This window comes from Haliaeetus albicilla, chromosome 26, assembly GCF_947461875.1.
Source record: "Haliaeetus albicilla chromosome 26, bHalAlb1.1, whole genome shotgun sequence".
Classification (NCBI taxonomy): Eukaryota; Metazoa; Chordata; class Aves; order Accipitriformes; family Accipitridae; genus Haliaeetus; species Haliaeetus albicilla.
Genome location: NC_091508.1, coordinates 566353 through 585600, shown reverse-complemented (window position 1 = coordinate 585600; position 19248 = coordinate 566353). Strand labels below are relative to the sequence as shown.

General features: G+C 41.6%; 2 protein-coding genes across 10 annotated transcripts in view; one reads left to right on the top strand and one right to left on the bottom strand.

The window, feature by feature from the left end:
* Window positions 1–6716, top strand: part of MAGI3 (membrane associated guanylate kinase, WW and PDZ domain containing 3) — a 74996-nt gene extending 68280 nt beyond the window's left edge. For 4 of the 6 annotated variants that reach the window (XM_069771773.1, XM_069771774.1, XM_069771772.1 and 1 more), the window contains exons 20-21: window positions 1192–1330; window positions 3545–6716. In XM_069771773.1, the coding sequence (XP_069627874.1) occupies window positions 1192–1330; window positions 3545–4644 (1239 nt within the window). In that variant the 3' untranslated portion in view covers window positions 4645–6716. Of the gene's footprint in view, window positions 1–1191; window positions 1331–2990; window positions 3081–3544 lie in introns of all 6 variants that reach the window. The other 2 variants (XM_069771778.1, XM_069771777.1) reach the window with 1 other exon arrangement.
* Window positions 6717–6916: 200 nt separating this feature from the next.
* On the bottom strand, window positions 6917–19168 carry PHTF1 (putative homeodomain transcription factor 1). 4 transcript variants are annotated; one of them, XM_069771780.1, is made up of 18 exons: window positions 19000–19168; window positions 18879–18935; window positions 18734–18803; window positions 18109–18267; window positions 17711–17870; window positions 16792–16917; window positions 15802–15961; window positions 14542–14709; window positions 14385–14462; window positions 13386–13595; window positions 12849–12977; window positions 12155–12427; window positions 11325–11456; window positions 11042–11128; window positions 9993–10148; window positions 9489–9584; window positions 8688–8813; window positions 6917–8271 (listed from the first exon to the last, which is right to left on the bottom strand). In XM_069771780.1, exons 1-18 carry the CDS (start codon window positions 19042–19044, stop codon window positions 8251–8253), a joined length of 2253 nt encoding a protein of 750 aa, XP_069627881.1. In that variant the 5' UTR covers window positions 19045–19168; the 3' UTR covers window positions 6917–8250. The 4 variants fall into 4 exon arrangements, with proteins under 4 accessions (XP_069627881.1, XP_069627882.1, XP_069627883.1 ...); XM_069771781.1 differs by having other exon boundaries at window positions 12933–12977; XM_069771782.1 differs by having other exon boundaries at window positions 17711–17765.
* Between the last annotated feature and the right edge of the window lie 80 nt (window positions 19169–19248).

The following is a 19248-nucleotide window of genomic DNA, read 5'->3' as shown; positions in this document are numbered from 1 at the left end:
ACTGTGGACCGTGGGTCCTCAGCAGTCTTGTGTAAAGCCCCCTCCCACCACTTAGCACCTCACACCTCACGTGCAGGGGATGCGTGTATGCAGGGATGCGTTCGCTGCGATGGTGGATGGTTGTGTCCCCTGGGGAACGTGAGCCCTCTGCAACCCGTGGCTGGTGCTGGTGGCTGTGGAGGAGCAGGGCTGCAAGCGCTGTGCTGTGTGTCCCCAGCAGCTCAGAGCACAGAGGGACTGCACTCACCCAGCATGGGGTTATTCATAATATCCATGTCATTCAGTTTCTCCCTCCTCAGCTGGAAAATGGTGTCATTTTCTGGCTGTACTTTAGGACAGTGAAGAAGAATTTCTCACCCAGTTAATGGCAACTGAGCATGACGGGAGGCACGACGTGCGGTGTGGAGCGTCCTGTCCTGTCCTGTCCGATGAGTAACCAGCCAGTGACCTTCTTTGGCAGAGAGAGTTTATTTGACAAAGCCCAGGCAGTGTCTTTAAACTGCTGATTTTATGCACTAGTGACATCCATTGGCTGATCTGTGTATTGCGAAATAGGTTTCACGACCCTTTTTGTGGGGATGCTATTCCAACCCCTTCCCAGCAGCCTGCAAAGTTAGTGTGAACTGTAATTACCTGCCCAATATCTCTGTAAGTTGCTAATTGGCCTGAGAGACCTTAGTACTGATAACTGCATAGTGGTGATCTCTCCTACCTGGAATAAAAAATCCTTTCCTTATATAAAACCTGTTCCGCTGTGGCAGTATTCAGCTTTGCATTAAGTGTAGAGAAGTTGCTCTGTTACTTACCTGGTTAGTGTGACTTTAAACAGGCACATGGTGCCAGGTTTGATATGGTTTGTCCATAAGCTCCCTCCATATGATGGTCCAGAATGAAAATACATTCAAGCATATGGCTATATCTGTCTCATCAGTTGTAAATAAAGACAAGATGTGTTTAATCTGAGATCTTTTAATGAGCTGGCTGAGCAGATGACCTGCATGAAGAGCTCTGAACTGCCAGAGTGTTGTGTTGTGATCAGCAGCCATGGAATGGTGTTGCTATTGCTGAGTGGATTTTAGCATGAGAGGAAAAATAGAAGCATTTACCTATATTTTTTTCTTTCTGAACTAAAAATTAGTTTATGGTGTCAGAGATTCACAAAGACTAACCCGGTTGCTCATTTCTCATCAGGTTGGTGACCAAATTGTTGAAATTAATGGAGAACCCACCCAAGGAATCACTCACACACGAGCCATTGAGCTGATTCAGGCTGGAGGGAATAAAGTTTTGCTGCTGCTGAGACCAGGGACTGGCTTGATACCAGATCACAGTACGTCATCTCAAGTGCTGTTTCATTTTGAGGGTTCATGGCAATGGAGTACAGTCTGATAAGGAGACTTTGGTGCTTGTTCACTGAAATAGTTAGCAGTTTCCTTTTTGAAAGCTGTGCAGGTGTTCTTATTTATTTTAAAATGTAAGAAATATTTTTGGTAAAATTAACACATGACAAGTACGTAGGAATATTATACAGTGTGAAATTACTGCATATTTGTAATTGTAATAAGTTTCTCAGCTCTGTGCAAGCTAATCAAGTTTTCCTATACAAATGTGATAATTAACACTGATTGCCTTTTAATTTAACTTAAAATTCTCTATGATGCAGTACTCAGTTCAAAATGCCTACATTATTAAGAATATTATTTGTACAGGTTTACTTCACTGTTTTTAGCCTTTTAAATTATGGAATGCTTTGTTTTTCAAAGCCAAAACTTCAGAAAGCAGGGAGCGAGACAGCTTTGCACTCAAAATGGATTCCCTTTGTTTTATAAAGGTGTGAATTCTGCATCTACAACAGGAAAGCAAAAGTGAGCCGCCCCCCCCCCCCCCCCCCAAAAAAAAAAGGACAGAACAGCAAATGCTTGCAGGAGCTCTGAGTTCAGCTACAGAGCACAGAAATTATGATTTTTGAGTCTAACTTAGGAAACGTTTTGAAACTACAAATCAAAACAACTTGTGGCAGTGGCAGTATTTTAAAGCAAAGAACACTTTTTGTCCGAGTACATGTTTTAGTCTTTTAACTTTTGATGCTGACACCAAGATTCTGATAGTAAACTTCTTAAATTGTAGGGTCACATTTTCTGATGAAGAGTTTTTCAATAATAGTGACCAACCATGAGTTTATCCTTTGTGAATTTTAAAACACAAAGTTTGAACTACCAAATAGTTTGTTGTGTTCAGGCAGCAACTGGCATCCACTCAAGGGGTAAAATCTGCTCAGAACTTTCTCCATTTCTTTCCTCCAGAGAGCTAGAAGATGGCCCGTAACATCTTACTGTTCCAACCTTCACAGCACAGTAAAATCAGTGAATTAGCGCATGGCACGGAAACAGCCCATCTGTGAACTGTGAAGTCTGTTCTGTGCCATCTTGCTAGATTCCTGGCTGGCTGGGTTTGTCTCTCTCACTGAATTACCTTGTCATTAAGGGTGAAAGTTAAATATAGTCTTCCTTGTGTTCTGATGAGCTTCTGTTGAGGTCCTCTTTAAAATTAGCATTTACAAGTTAGAAGAGAGGGAGGCAGTGTGAGGGCACCTCCAGCTCTCTCCTTACTAATAGCTATTTAAGCTTGGTATAATTTCAGCAGTGGTAAATGGTGTTTATCCTGCACTGTGAGGGCTGTGCAGTAGTTGCCTGGAATCACTCCTGGCCCTCTTGTTCACGGAAATCTCCTGAGTCTGAGGTAGAAACACAGAATCATAGAAGAGTCTGAAGGAACCTCTTGGTCCTTTTGGAGACCATTTGGTCCAGCCCTCTGTCCAAAGTGCAGCCTGAGATTAGGTTAAGCAACTTAGATTAGATGAGCAACAGTGGAGAGGGGAAGGGTTTTGTTGCCTCTTGTCTTGCTGTTAATCATACATTTCTGATTGAAATCTTGCTTGCTGTACTCTGATTTTGGTATGTAGTTCTGGGCTTTTTCTCTTCCTCCTTCAGGTTTGGCTCCTTCCAGTCTGTGTCCCTACGTGAAACCTGAGCAACATTAAGGGCTTTCAGTGCTTTTCTTGGTTTTTCCTTAAAGACTTGGTAAATCTGCATGTCTTGTGTTTCATCTCTTCCTATTATTAAAGTGCAAAGCTATGAATAACCTCAACTTTTCACTGTTTTCAGTTTCCTTTTAGCATAACAGTTTCAGTTAATTTGGTTTTCTTACATTAAACAATGTAGGTCAGGGACTTTCTATTTTGCAATTTTGCTGTGTAGGCTCTAAAGTTGTGCTGATACAAGATGGTGTCAGTCCCACAGGGATCATGCCAGCATTCTAAGCACAAGTTTTTTTCCAAAATCACATCCTTATTGTGGTTGTAGGTTGCAGAATAATGCAATATAGAAAACTGACTAAGACTTCAAGAGTATGCCACTACATAGTCTGTTAAATTGAAGATTTCATGTAACATCCTGGAACCCCAGTAGTATGCACGTTTCTAAAATATTTAGTGGGTTTTTGTTGTTTAAGTCATTTAGTCAAATCTCTCACTGTTCATTTCCAGGTGATTGGGATAGTTATAATCCATCTTCGTCAAATGTAATATATGAAGAACAGTCACCATTATCTTCATCTTCACATTCTGCTTCCCCATCTGAAGTGTGTTATTTACCAGTACCAGGAGAAGCTTTAACGAGAGTTCAGCTGTCTGAGAAACTGGAACAAGCAAAGAACACTGTGCCTGAAAAGATAAGCACTTTAACTGAAAACCAGTTTGAGATGAAGCCTCAGTCTTCTCCCCAGAGAACAAAGAACAGATGGGAATGTCCCTCCAGCCCTGGGTTTGAAATCACAACAAGTAGTTTGGAAGTAGGGACCAGAAGAGACAGATCTGCAAGTCCAGAAAAGTTAGTGGCTGCTGAGGGACACCTTCACACAGGATTCCATGGCCCCAGAAAAGGGGACCCTGAAAAAACCTACAGCAATCTCTCGCATAAATCTGACAGTTCCAGAAAGAGTGAGAATAAACCCACAGAAACCGGGATGAACAATAGTAACAAAAAAGAGTATTCCAGTGGAAAGCAAGGAAGGTCTGCCAGTCCCCAAAAGCATCTCAGTAAGCAAGGAAATGTAGAAAGGGTAGGCAGGTTACAAGAATATCAGAATAGAACAACTGGTGGTGGTAAGATGACTGTTGAGCAATTGAAAGGTGGAAACGGTAAAACAGGAGTCACCAGGAAAGACACAAAGCAGATGACTTCTGGAAAGATGGAAGGGTGGTCTCCAGAACGACAACATGCAGCATTTGATGACAATCATCTTCCATTCAGTGACTCTAGGAGAAACGCATCTGAAGATGAAAAAACAAAGTTGTCAAACTCTGGAGAGCCAAGTTCCAGCAGATTCAAAACTTCCAGTCTTTCCAATATTCCACTGCTTTCCATGGAGAAACAAAGAAGGCTAGAAACACAGGAGATGCTTATGCTGAACAGACAACATGGAGAGAGACACACGGAGCTACCCAATGAAACCAAAGATGATGGAATTTCCAAATCCGAGAATAGTTCTCCAGTTAAGAAAACACCAATAACTCCTGGACCTTGGAGGGTACCAAGCGCATGTAAAGTCACCCAAACAGCAGGTGTGGCTGAAAAACGGGTTTGACTGACGCTTTTTTTTAGAACATGTTTTAATCAGGTTGCTAATACTGGTCATCTAAAAGCATTGTTTCTTTTCACGAAGTTGTCATTTTTTTCAGAAACTGGTTAGAGGGTGGAAAGTATTTGATTCATTCTTAAATTATCTAAGCTGCATGAAGGACCTTTTGGATTGCTTAAATGAAACTCTTCCATAAGCTGCTGTCCCCTTGTCCTTTTGAAGGCGGTGTTCTGCTGCTCTCAACGTTGCACTGCTACGGCTTTCTCAGATAGTATTGTGAGTTTCTGAACAAAATTATTTAATGCCTATATTGCCAATGTGATCATGACTCACTTCTTGTTCTTGTGCCAAGTTAGCTACTGTATCCAGTCAATCTAATCCTTCTTGTATGTATTCCAGTCACAGAAAAGGCAAGGTTTTGTTTGAAATGGGTATTTTCTCAAGAGCATGTTGCATGTTTACATAAGGAAAAACACATGTTCTTGCTGGTTCAGTAAGAAGATGGGTGAGTTGGTTTTATCAATTCTAGGGCAGCAAACGAGCCTGTTGCTGTTCAGTTGATGTTTTTTCTTAAATTTTTATACCTAATACAGAATCGTGTAGATAAAAATTATATTTGACATAATCAATGTTTTGTAATTTTGCTTTTTATGAACACAGCAAAATTGCTTTATTTTCTTGATTCATAAGGATGCTTATAACAACTCTTTGCAAACATGTGTCTGAAAAGAGAAAATTCTGGGTTCTGTTAAATAACATAATTCCTTTGGTTTCACTTGTGGCACTGTGTCATCCTTAGCATTCTTTGTAAACATAAGCAATGAGTGCATATTTATTTTCAGCCTCATTGTGGTGCTGTATACTGAAGTCCCATCTTTACTTAATGCTAGTTAGCAATTGGATTTTTTTCCCTGTGTAGAGAAAACAATTGACCTCTAGGACAGAACCAACTGCCATAGCAGCTTCTTAAATGAAGTTCTTGCCTGTGTATATTAGAAGTCTCCCATATTTTACTTTGAATGTGTGATCTGTTCTAAGAGTGCTAAATAGGATGATATACAGGGTACATGAGACTTAATATCTATTGTTTGGGCTAGAATACCTATTTTTTAAAAGAGGAGTGTTGCCATCAGAATTTACTGACACATCAGTCCTACAGCTGTAAGAACAGCAGACTGCATAAATTGAAGGGTTTTATTTTAGTCATGGTTTTAGTGATGATTTCCTGATGTGTTAGGTTTTTAATGACTGCAAAAAAGTGGTAAAAGGAGCCCATTGGTCCAGATTGCAGAAAGAGAGAGAAGTGTTAAAGGTCAAGCTTTACTTACTCATGTTAAAATTCAAACTAATATGATTTGCTATTTGAAAGTGAAAGAGTGAATATAGGGTTCTGGCTTTGAAACATTTAATGTTTTTAAAGCTTAATGAAGCACAGTGAATCAGTTCTGAGTTGAATTCTTTAGAAGTACCGATGACTACTCAAACAGCTTTTTAAACAAAGACTTTGAAAATTAAATAGGCTTTAAAGCAGATCTGAACTGTGCTCTGCTGCTTGACATTGGATGATCCATTGAGATTTGCTGTGTAGCATAATATGTACAAATACTCCATGTTGTGGAGTATGACTGTGAAAATATTTAATACTTTGAAGTAGCCTATGTAGATATTAACCATGTATTCTTAACAAGAGATTCTGTTTTATGTTGAGTTGTATGCACTTGCCCTAACCACTGAGTACAGTAACAAATTTCAGATGTTTAATACAAAGATGAATTAGCACCACTGAAATTATTTCCCTGTCATCAGCTACCCCTGTATTTTTTCTATATGTTAATGTGACCTGATTTAGTGTCTTACCTGTCTGTGATTTCTCCTTCCATAGAACTTGTATCTGTACTTACTGTATCAGATGACTTAGCAATGTGGCCTTGGAATGCTAAGCAATGTATGGATGTACTGGGTGTAAATGTTTATATATTGTACAGCACCTTTATACATACTTCTGAGGTTCTGACTAGAGAGAGACCTGTAAATCGCTCATTATTTTTTATATAGATATTAAAAAGAAACTCCAGTTCTTGGCCTGTTGGTTCTGCACTGTATAAAACATTCTTGGTTGACTTTCAGTGGTATGATACTTTGAACAGCTAAATCGGACCCAGGTTTTACCCACAAACATAATACTCTTCTGGAAAACAAATGCAATTTATTATTGGCAGTTTCCTTGACTCTGTTCAAATAACAGATGTTCAACAAAGGTATTATAAAAATCATTAAGTCATGTAGAAAGAGTTGTTAATGATGAAATATTTGTACTGTAGGTTTATTTGTACATTTTGATATATAAAATTGTCATCTCCTTTTACATCTTACAACTTTTCCTTGTACAGAAAATAGCTGTAAACAATTTACTACCAAAAATTCTTACGCTATCTTACCCCTTATGTGAAAGAATGAAGCTATGAAAAGTTCCTCAGTTTTTGCTTTTTTCATTACTAATAAATAGAAGGTAGCAGTCAGTTAAGGAAAACATAAGCTTTACAGGTGTCATTAAAACATTTTTTCTGTCCTATGCCCTTTCTAAACATTGATCTACTTTTGGGTGAGGAAGTCTTTGCCACATCTCTTCCACTGAACTGATTCTCACAACAGATTTCTTCCTCAGGTATTCCAGTGTAAGGCACTGCTGCAGTGCGGAGCTGCAACAGCTGCTCAACACCACTGAGCAAAGCTAGTTGTCAGAAGGAGACACACTGGGATGCCCTCGGGACATAGCCCAGGCAAAGCATAACTGAGGTGTTACAGGGAATGAACAGAGCGAAACATTCCATAGTTGATAAATGCTTTACTGGTAGCAGCGTGTGTTGTGAGGTTGTTCTCATGTAACTAATGCTTTCCAGAAAATGATCATCATTTATTTGCAGAACACCCAACATAAGCCAGCCAGCAGCAGTCTCTTACATTGCTTAACTGTCAACATGGAGGCAGACAAATTTCACTGCTTCCTGCAGTAGTTCAGGATAAAGAGGCAAAGCCTCAAGCACACTGAGCTTTTAAGAAACACTCTTCAGCACATTCAGATAAATGCATCTAAGTATTACCAGTCTGAGCAGAGCTCTGAAGAAAGATGCATAAACTGAAACATTTCAGTGTAGCTCTAGAGCTCTCTGAAAAAGGATGATGCTAACTGAAACAGGAGGGCTGACTCATCACTTCTCACATGCACAGGATTCAGGCTTTACAGAAACAAGGCACCTGCAGCAATCACCAGTGTCCCTCCAGTAGGAGCTCTTGTATGGCTTTCAGTGTTTGATGCCCCACACAGTTCCATCTATTTTCAGTGTCAGCTTCTAAGTAGTAGGCCCCATTAATTCTGTTTTGCTGTGTATGCATGCCATGGGATGACTTCACTGATTAGACCAGCTTATTCTGTATGTTGTAGAACAGTAAAGCAGAGGGAGGGCTTTTGATACGTACACTGAGAATCCATTCAAAAAATTGTAATTAGTTTTCTGTAGTTTGAGAGCACCTCTGCTTTTTGCCCAAGCTATTAGTTATCTTCTCTGGTCTGTCTTCCTGGCAGAGAGGGCTGAGCGCTGATGTTTGGTCAGTTCACGGTTTAATTTTCCATAACTGAAAAGAGATACTAAGAGTGAGAATGCTTTTCATCTATAGGTAAGACAGTCTCTTTTGCCTGTCATGCATTGAATGCTCTGCTCAGCGAGCTCCAAGTTAAGTGTGAGCCACAGGAGGACTGTGTCTTCATTCCCAAGGGAAAGAACCCAGGATTCTGACTAACAAACAGCTTTAAGTGGGCACTGAAGACCTGAACAGGGCTGAAATTTGTCAGCCCTGTCCTCCCCCCAAAAAAAACCTGGCTCAGGGGATGGAGAGTCATTCAGCATGGTCTGTTCTCTGAACTACCATGTAGAGGGATCCTAATTCAAACCCACAACCTTTCTTCTGCTTGGGTGGGAGGAATTTGGCAATGGTACAAAAGTGACCCCTACAAGACATTTCCTGTTAGTTTGCATGGGAGTTATACTTACTCTGATATTGAATCCTAGAAGATCACTTATAACACCTGAGACAGCAGAGAGTATTACAACACGTGTTATATTGTAGATTAGTGGATTCATGGTCAGTCCATACAGCCTAAATGGAGTATCTAATTCCTGCAGTAAAAGGCAAAAAAAAGTCCATTAGCATTCATCAATACCAGAAGCACTTAATCCTCTGACTTTTAGCTTAGTAGTGGTGCTCTGGCAGATGTTGCTAACCATGCACTGCCTCTGTATCCTTTCTTAAATGTATGTACAGAAATTCCCACTCCATTTCAGGCCTCCCAGCTCAATGTTTTCTAACAAACAAACAGCCATGCTGAATCTGCAAGTCCCCTTTGTAGCAACACTAGCTGCATAAAAAGAGCTTGACACAACAAGCTGTAGAATTTGTCTAGACTAGTTTATGTGACTTAGACTATGCTCTTTCATTTCCAAATACCTACTCTGCTACTGTCATCAAGCTTCAACATCGAAGCTGCTGAAGGAGAACGAGATTCAAGCAGTAAGGAGACATGCTACGTTCATACTAGCCTCTCCTCTCACCTAAATCATAGTTAAGCCACTACTAACCAAATGTTTGCAGCGCTAATTAACCACACTGGTCTTCTATTGCTTGATCTTACACCACAGCTACAGAAGCACAGAAAACCTCCCTTAGTTAGTTCTCACAAACTTACCTAATCAAGAGACAAGAGAAATGGGAAGAACAAAAACACACAGTCATTGTCATTAATCATTGCTTCCATAAAATTTAGCAACTGTATATTTTTGGGGAGAGTAGCTTACCTTCAGTAGCTTTGTAGATAGTTTCAAAACATTGTTTACTAGAGACAGCTGTTCTTTCTTGTTTGGCTTCTTCTCCATCTTTAGGTATAAGTTTATCTGTGACAGAGACATTACAGATTGGATGTTAATATTCCAGCACTAGCCCCCAACTAATTTCCAAGGGAAATTAGAGCCATTTTTTGCAGTCTACTCTCACTCCTAAAGAAGTGATGCATCCACAGACAGGAATTTAGCAGTGAGAATATCATTCTTTTTCCAATTGACATGGCTAATGTGTTAATCCAGAGACAAAATAACCTGGAATTTTAGAATTTGAGTCTGTCCAAACATTTAACAGCTTGTCCTTCCCCAGTTGTACAGTGTTCTGTTACCTTCTGTCCAGCACAAGGGTTGATCTCTAAATTTTAAAATTTTATTCCAGTACTTTTTAAGCTGGTTTGAAATGCAGTAATTATATCCAAGCAAGCCACAAAGCCAAAGGGAGAATAAGCTAAATGGAGATACCTGCTCAGTGAGCAAGACTGAAATATTACTGTATTTCTTGTTGGTTTCAGAGCCCAAAGATGCCAGACGTAGTAAAAAAAGAAGTAGTGCTGCCTCCCAGATCAGGAACTCCCAGTTGTAAGCTGCATTCAGAAATGTTTTGTGACCCTTAAGAACCTGTATTGAAAAAAAAAAAGTGCCAGTGTCAATAACAAGTAACATGCCTGTTCTTGGGAGAAGCACAATAGCATTGCCCTTACTCCTCTTCTGAACAGACATCCATCCGTGCTCTACAGCTACTGACAGTTTTTCCCTTGAAGTGTAATTCGTTCATGTAACTAGGTTAAAGGAAAAGGTCTGGTTTCCAACCTGGCTTTAGCCTGGAATTTGATTTTTTTCTTTCTACTTACTTAGAAAAGGACACTTGTTCTTCCTCTTTCCAATTAACAGGCAATAAGGTGTCATTCCTTTCACATGTGCTTGTCCTACTGGCAGCCTCAGACCACCACAGCCAGGCTAAGTTGATTCTGCCTTTCCCAGTATGTACTCACTGGGTCTAACAGAGCAGGACTAGGATTGTCATTACTTCCTCCAGAAACCTGTGGCTTACAAAAGCAATCACAGCAGTGAGACTCAGTATCTACTAATCATCAGTCTTACTGCTACCGCCACTGCATCTTCATGGTATCAAGAACTTGCCTAAACATTATAACGAGTCTCTTGCCAAAACCAAAGAAACCAAGAGAAGCTCCAGCATTAACACTGCTTACTATAACAGAAGGTTTAGTGAAGGATTAAAAGTTGTAAGTAATAGTTATTGACCTGCTTTTCAACAACAGTGGTTAAAGAGGATGCTACAATTAGCCCTCTAAAGTAAGATGTCCTGTGAACATAGAGAATGAATATCTATTACCCACTAAACATTACAAAGCTTTTAAAAAATGCAAACCACTCCATGTTACTTTGGAGACAAACAGCTACAGTTCAAGCACTTTGTAGGTTGGCAAAAGAAAATCCTCCAGTAGTTTGGGAGTTTTCCACCTACTTTAAAAACAAAGTTAAAATCTCACCTGGGCACAGCATATAAAAGCAATTGAAAGAGCCAGTAAAAAGATTGACGATACAACAACATCCACAGATCGCTGGGGGCCTCGCCTCTACAGAAACAAAGACACTGTGTCAGGTCTAAGGCTTGGATGCAGAGCTGTGAAGTCAAGGCTCACCACAAACAAAAAATTGTTTAACAATTCAAGCAGTGCTGTCTGAAGTGCCAAACAACAGTGAGGTAAAGTACATGTACCTAGAGACTTGGTTACACTCTCTGTAATAATCAAATCTTGCATCAGAACTGACCTTTAGATAGGAACGAAGGGATAACCAGATCTTAATGTTTTCTACCTTCTTGAGTCTAAAGTGAGGAATTTCATATTTCCTGGCTTTCCGAGCAGATGTAATGTGACTAAAAAGCTTGGCAAACAAAAACCTCTGCAAATTAAAAACAAAAACATACACACACAAATGTAAATTAGTCTAAACCAAAAAAGATTGCTTGGGATTGCTTAGTGGTAACTGGCAGAAAAGGTTAGCTTTGTGGCACACTGAGGGAGCCTAACGGGGGACCTCAGTGCAAGACCTCTCTCAGATAAATAACTGTAGTCATCGTGGGATGGCAGAGGTAGAACTGCTATTGCTATGCACAATTAGCCACAGAGCTCTCGCTAAAACAGTAACACCAGCCTGCCTACCACACAATATTTACAGCCACTTCAACAAAGCTACTGCCCACAGTCATGAGGGAGCTGAACACAATGGAGCCAACTATCTAATGCTCCATCTTAGAACAGGCCAATTAAGTAGGCTGCTTCTTTTTCCCACACAGCTCCATGTTGAAGCATTCACTTCCATGCAGAGTGCCATTTCAAGATGTTAAAATGTTATTTTTCCCTTGGGGGCAGGGTAAGAGGGGGAGCACAGGGGTCAGGGAGGGTACTGACAGGTTTAAGTTGTGACTGATGAATAGGAGTCTTACCAGACTCCCCTACCTAAACTTCTCAGACATCTTACCAGCTTTGACACCTGAGCTTGCTAAGACATGCTTGTCTTGCCTGTGTCTCGGGAAAGTGTGGTTTTGGTAGAACACCTGCCTCAGGGTTCATGAAAGGGAACAGCACATTTAAACCTACCTGTTTGTATGTCCTCTCAGCAACACACATCATGAAGAAAAACATCCAGGTTAAGCAAAGTCTTTCAAGGAAGTTGATCGCAGACAAAACAATGACAGGGGTGCTAGCAGGTGCTCCACAAAAGATGTGCAAAAGCTCCTTCAGAGAAATGGAGCACAGCTGCTCCAGGTTATCAGTGCGAAAGAGTCTGTAGAGGAATGGTAGGAACGCTAATCCAATGGTGATGACATTTCCCAGCATTTGATACCCCACTCCTTGCTGGTAGGCATTAACCTGGAAAAATAGGATGATTACCTGGGGTTTTGCATCAAGGAAAAGGCATGCTGTTGTGACAGCATTAATTCTATCAAGCTTTCAGTTCCCCTTCCCTTCAGAGGACATGGCCTAAAATAATTCCACCCATTTCAGTACAACAACAATCAATTAGTCAATAAATAATAAAACCACCACCTTCAGCACACTGCAGAGACACAGCCAACAATAATCAGCTCTGATTAGTCTTCAGCAGGACCTCCTAAATTTTGGTTTATGCCATTTTTAAGTAAGAACATTTGGGACAACTGTATTTGCAGTTGAGGAAGGACCAGTTTTATACCGCACCTCATATTTGCATGTATAGCTATTTTCATGTTTCTTGGTGGTGATTTTTTAAAGTGTGAGGGAGAGAGGTTGCAATGCCTTACAGCCCTCTTACCCTGCTCATGATAATCCCACTGATCTCCAGCACAGACATGTCCACCTTCTTACAGTCATTCCCTTCCCAGATCAGTGCACTCACTTTTGCAGATGCTGGACTTGTATTCTGCAGCCAAAACAAATGGTTCTATAAAAGAGAAATGAATGCAAAAGGTGTATAATCTATTTCTGTCCTGCTATTAAATAATGCTTTTTCCTAGAAAGTATTTAGATTGAGGGGGATTCCTAATTTGTCTTTGGGTAAAATATTTTGTTTGGGGATGCAGTGGTCCAGATAATACCAGTGGGGAGGAGGGAGCTGATCACTGATACTGTTTAGATCATTCCAGACTTCCATGTGATTAGCACAGTTGACAGAATGGGCTCATCCAGCATTAGGTTGCTCACATTAGACCAACAGCATTCAGATGTGTCTCATATTAGTTGGGCAGACGGGGCGGGGGGGAAAGAGGGGAACCTGAAACAGGGTAAAAAAAGAGGGGGGATGTGGAAATCTTTCACAGTGTTCTCAGCTACTGGATACAAATCAACAAACCTGCTGGAAAACGTCTTCCTTCAAATCCCGCCTGGTACCTCTTACAGTCATTTCCTCACTGTCACTGGTGCAGGACGAGCGACACTCTGGCCCATGAAGCAGATCATCCCAAAGCATGTCTTCTGTCTCAGAGTCATGGCGAGTACTTTCTGAGTCTCTCCGGGTTGCACTACAGCTCCGGGATCCCACACTAATGCAGGACCTTGAGTCCTTTGAAGCAGAGCAAAATTTACACAGCACAGCCCTGCACTGTTTGCAGAACCACCTCCTCTATCCCCCCCCAGCAATTGGCTAAATCAGCTTCCAGGGGCAGCTGAGAACTCCCAGACACACCCACCTGGTGCAAACTGTTGTGACAGTGTTTGCAACCAGCATTTCTAGACAGGAAGGCACACAGGTAGCATTAGTTCCCCACCTCTATTCCCAACTTTACAAAATAAAAATTGACTTATTCGTTCTAATGCAAAAGTTTTCTGGCTTTTGCATAATCTATTTTAAAATTTCATTCACATTTTATATTTAGTTATAGATATTTATATTCATAATTTGATATTAATATATTTTATTTCTACTTTATTTTCAGGTGGGGGGAGTGGCAGGGTGCAAAATAAAGTAATGAAGTGAATGAGTATGTATCACAGAATGGATTTACTCTTTCATTTTAAAATCAAACTTTATTAGCCTAAAAGCTACAATGCAGAGCTGCCTCCCAAACCACAAGACCAATTGTAGCAATTGAACATGAGCAATTAGAGGCAGTTTGGACCATACTACGCTGCCAATAGAGTGATTTTGTTTGTTTTGTTTTTGTTAAAAAAAAAGTAACCTACTCACAATTGTGAACAAAGTTTACAAGCTGCAAACAAGCAGGGAGGGAGGCCACACCTTATACCTGAAGACGCAGAAGCACTATCATTTACTAATGGTCTGTTTTGATGGGGAGGATGCCCCTACACTGGCCAGGCTCAGTAAAGCTGTCTCTTGAATTTATAACCGTACCTGACTATATAACGTAGATTCTAGTTCAGATTCCACGACACTATCAGAGTCTCTGGCACCTTTCAGGGCTTGCTTGACCTGCCAAAACAAAGGAAAACCAGCTCATTATCCACAGCAAAAAATTTTGTGGAAAATGGCATAAATTCAACATGAGTACCTGTGAGACAGCCTGGTTCAGAGAAACAAGAGGCCTCTTCTCTTCATAGCTATTGTCACTGGAAGCCCCTTCTACATTCTGGTGTAACAAGATCCGTTGTGCCATTGCTTCAGCATCCTCCTCACTCGAAAGCTCATCAGAAACGCCCCCTCTGTTGGTGCAGTCATCCTAGAAATACAGCAGTCAAAATAAGACGAAGGCACCAATAAAGGACCAGCCTGAATTGCATCAAACCAAAGGTTCAAAGCCAGTCCTCCTACTACACTGGTATACACAGTAATCTCTTATTACCTGCAAAAGCCAGCAAAAGATGATCTCCATAGAATATGCAGAAACAGAATCCAACTTAGCATCACAGAGACATCACAAATTTTAGCTCCTTACCCCCAACTCTTGCCTTGCCTTGCCACAGAGGTAATGAGAGGGAATCTTGGGCAGGGTGGAGTTGGATGTGGGGCAAAGGCACGAAGAGGCAGCAGCAGCTGTCGGCTGTATCTTACCAGCAACCTTAAGCCCAGGAGAACAGATGTGTCTACAAGCTGGTGGCTAGCAGGCCCAAAATCATGAGATGTGTCCCCCTACACCTAGCTCTGCTCCTCTCCAAATGCCTAGAAATAGAGAAGTTGGGATGGCATAGTACTACGGTGTCCCACACAGATTCTAATCTAAGTAAGTTCTTCATGTGTGAGTTCACGCCTTACCGACCCAGAAGAGCCTCAAAAGTAACTCCACAAAGCTTTATGTTTTAGAGATTTCAACAGAGGTAACGATGCTTTAGTTCTGTCTTTCTCTCTCCCAAGGGATGTTTCAGTCTTTACTTTCCTGCCTCCCCTCTGAGAGGATATTGTGGGGAACTGTTTGCAAGGTGAATTATTTTACACAACTGCTTTTAAAAATTGCCAATTTATGTATTTTTAATTATTATCAGCAGTCTTCCTTAACTGAACATCTTGTGATGGGAAGTCTCTACAACTAAATGAGTGCTTTGGTAGAACAGACATTTTCCAGGATTATCTGTGTTTGACATACTTGACTATTCTAACAGATGAAAAGATGCTGACAGTAAAGTATCAGCAGCATGTCAGCTGGTCAATCCAGAAGTAGAAAGGGTTTTTAAGGTTTCCTATAGGCAAGCAAAGATTAGTAGAAGAAGAGTATCTTGTATTAGATCAAACCATACAGTTAAGTATCAACAACCTTTTGGGCACATACAGAATATACTGAAATTTGCAACTTCAAATGGATCTTTCCTGCCAGTACCTGATGGCTCTTTTCCTCATCGGAAAGTTTATTTTTCTCTTTGAAGTGCAACAGCCTGTATTCAGATCTGGCATGTCTGTGTTTAATGCCATTATTCACAGCATTCACACCATTTTCTGTCTCAGTCCCTTTCTCAGCTACCAGCTTTACTCTTCTAATCCTATGAGAGAAAATACAATTAAATGCTTTTATGTCAGAGAAAAACTCTTTGAGGAAAACATCATGGTCTCTTTCACTTGCCACACGGGTACAACATTAAACACTATAGCTAAGGGAATACATAATTGTCGTCTGCTGACAGGCTCTTTGTGTCCTAATTCTGTTGAAGAGACTTTTATCTGCTTCACTCTCACTGGGTGGTTCTTCGTAACGCTAATAGCATCTTAAAACTTCTAAACCAAGAGGAAAATTTTTTCTTATTATTATTTTGAAAAAAATAAATAAGAGCCATTCAGAAGACAAAAAGTCCTCATCAAGAGAAAGGACCTGTCAGTTGAAAACTCATCAAGAAACTCACCTGATAAAACGGTAGAAGACAATGAAGTATTATCCCAAACAATCTATCCTCCTTTTCCTCGAGTTACTTTTAAAAAAAGTAAGGTGGTAAAGTGGGATGACTATCCAAGCAACTTAAACTAGAAGGCACAATTGCTTCTGGAAATCAGGTAAGACAGTAATATAATTTGAGCATACATATTCAAGAAAGGTCGCTTATCTGATAAATAAAAATAAGCTCTGCCACTTTCAGCAACTCATCTAACACTCAGTTTTAGCTATACTGTGAGATATGATATGATCTCCTAATAAGGACATACTAAAAATTCACGAGGAATCAGCCTCCTACAATACCAAGAGTGCTTTTAGTTCAAAAGAAACTAATTGGCAGACTTTGGGGATATCAGTGACAGTATACATTCTGTCTTCATTTTCCAGATACCAAATTGTTCAGTGTCATTACAAATACAACAAAACCCAGTGAAGATCACATACCTCCTTCGGAAAAGCATACTAAATAAATTGTTAAGAATGGATGCAGATTCAGACTGCTCTTCTTTACTGTTTTTGTCAGGAGAAGACCAACTGTTCCCATCGACACCCACAGATTTGCGTAACTTCCTGATTTTTTAAAAAAGGAGAATTAAATTTGCATAGCAACCTGCTTTTAGGTCTTTCTTAGAAGATCTCAATCAGATCTGAACAGCTTTTTAGATGCTATTTTTCTTAAGTCATGCAGACAAAATGCTTATTTCCAAATAAAATAAATTGTATTTGGATTAACAGAATCTATGCATATACCCACAGGACACCAGTACATCTCTAGTAAAGGATGCAACAGACAAAATCTGGACAAAATTTTTGCTGTAGAAATCTAATGGAGGCATGACCCTATCCACATCCATCATCTTGTGTTCAAAAATGCTGTATCAGTGTTTAAACTGACTCAGACACCTAACAGCTACAGATTTAGTCGATGGACTGTAACATCTCCCACATGCACAAACAAATTGCCAGCAATCTCTGTCATCATTTCCCTCTTCTCAATACACATCAGCAATTCCCTGCAGTTAATGCCAAAGCAGGATACTGGACTGGTTTGAAAAACCTCGAAGATGCCTTTCTGCGCAGAATGCCATCCTCTGGCCACAAAGAGAAACTGTATTAAAAAGCTACGTTAGAAAGAGAAGGCCCAACTAGCAACTAAACCAGACCTATCACACCCTGGTATATTTGCAGCATTTGTCCTGATTATGAGAATATTACAAATGAGACAGAAAATATTCGTTTTCACATTTATGGTTAAATAACATTTACATAAAAGCAGAACAGAAGGTATTTACCCGTTAACTTCTACCATGAGCAATCCATCACATGCTTTGACGACAAGAAACAAACCCATTACCCCGCTCACCTCCTCCGCCTGCTCAGTCCGTTGTTTCCTGAAGGTTTGTTGATCTGGGTGGACACTATTTGACAGTGAACAGTTCCCATCAGCAACATAAGGCACATTGGTCCCATGACTTCACTCGCATTCACAACAGGCATCATGAAATACAACACAACTGCTATGACTGAAAAGGACAAAATTGTATCAAATGCAAAAATTAAGAGCATGGCCCAGTTTTTCTGTCTTAACTATTTACTTTTACTCTTGTTTTATAATTTCTGCAAATACTAGTGCCACACATCTTGACATCTACGTTAAGTAGGTTTCAGACAGGATCCTTACACTTTAGGTTATGGACTACAAAACGATGTCACATTCCTTGCAGAAAAAGGATTGTGGCACAGACTGCTGCCACCCCTTACCTTGCATAACATAGAGCACGAGGAGCCACATAAAAATACGCTGGGAGGTAACCTGTATCCACCACTGGCTGAATAACGGAAAAAATACAACTCTCACAATTCCCTTCCGAGTTAGTGATGTCCAGGGAATTTCAGGCTTGGCTTTGGCAAATGTAGAGCCTTGGAATGAAAGGAAAAACAAACAAGTCATTAATCGTGAATTTCAAGAATTTCCTTACTTATTGCTTCCTCTTTGGCCACGAACAAGCCCTGTCAGAAGGCTGCAGGTCAGAAGGCTGCAGTTCAGAAGGGTGACAGCAGCCCAACTTCAGGCACTCGTGCGGTCTACACAGCTCCAACAGCCGCGTCTAAAAGCAGCCACCCGTCTTATCTTGGCGCCCTGGCTGGTGACCCTTCCCTACCTACCTAAGTCTACTCTCACCAACCACTTCCCACTGCTTTTGCTGAGCCACCCCGAATTCCTCCCGCCTCCGCTTTCGGGTTTCTAACGCTCCTTCTGCGCCAGCGCTAGCAAGCACGGGCACCCTGCCCCGCTGCTGCTGCCAGAAAGCTGAGCGACTCGGGCTCCACAGCCGGAGAACACACACCTGCCCGGGAGCAGGCTCTCCTCTCGCGCACCGCTCACCTCTGATTAAATCCACGTCGATCAGGTCCGGCTGAATGTGACCCTTCTTCTTAGGCTTGTTTTTGAAGCCCTGTGAAGCCGAAAACAAAGGCCTGTTAGCCGCCAGGGGAGCCGAGCCCGGGCTGCGCCCGGCCGCCGCCGTTACCTTCATCTCGGTCTGCTCGATGGACTTCTCCCATATCTGCTGGTCGTAGGCCCCGATCTGGAAGGAGAGGAGGCTGAGGGCACGGCCGGGCCCGCGCCCGCCCGCGCCGCGCCGCACTCACCTTCTTCTGGTACCAGGAAATGGCATCCCTGTCTCGAGAGGCCATGGGGCGCCGCGGGGCGCAGGCGAGCTCGGGGGCGGCCCGGCCCCGGCCCCGGCCCCGGCCGCCGCCCGGGCCGCTGTTACCCTGGAGACCGCCGCAAGCCCGGTGCTCGACTGCCTCCGCCTGCCGCCAGCCCGCCCCCGCCCAGGCGGAACTAGGAGAGCGCCGAGCCCGGCTCCGCCCCGGCCGCCCGCCGCCGCGGCCCTG

Excerpts from the sequence above, each read along its gene's own strand:
- PHTF1 (XM_069771779.1), bottom strand. The coding sequence starts at position 19,044 with ATGGCCTCTCGAGACAGGGATGCCATTTCCTGGTACCAGAAGAAG. Across the intron at positions 12,428-12,848 it reads GTGGGATTATCATGAGCAGG|GTTAATGCCTACCAGCAAGG; the intron begins GTAAGAGGGCTG and ends CTATTTTTCCAG. Across the intron at positions 8,814-9,488 it reads TATCTACAAAGCTACTGAAG|GAATTAGATACTCCATTTAG; the intron begins GTAAGCTACTCT and ends CTTTTACTGCAG.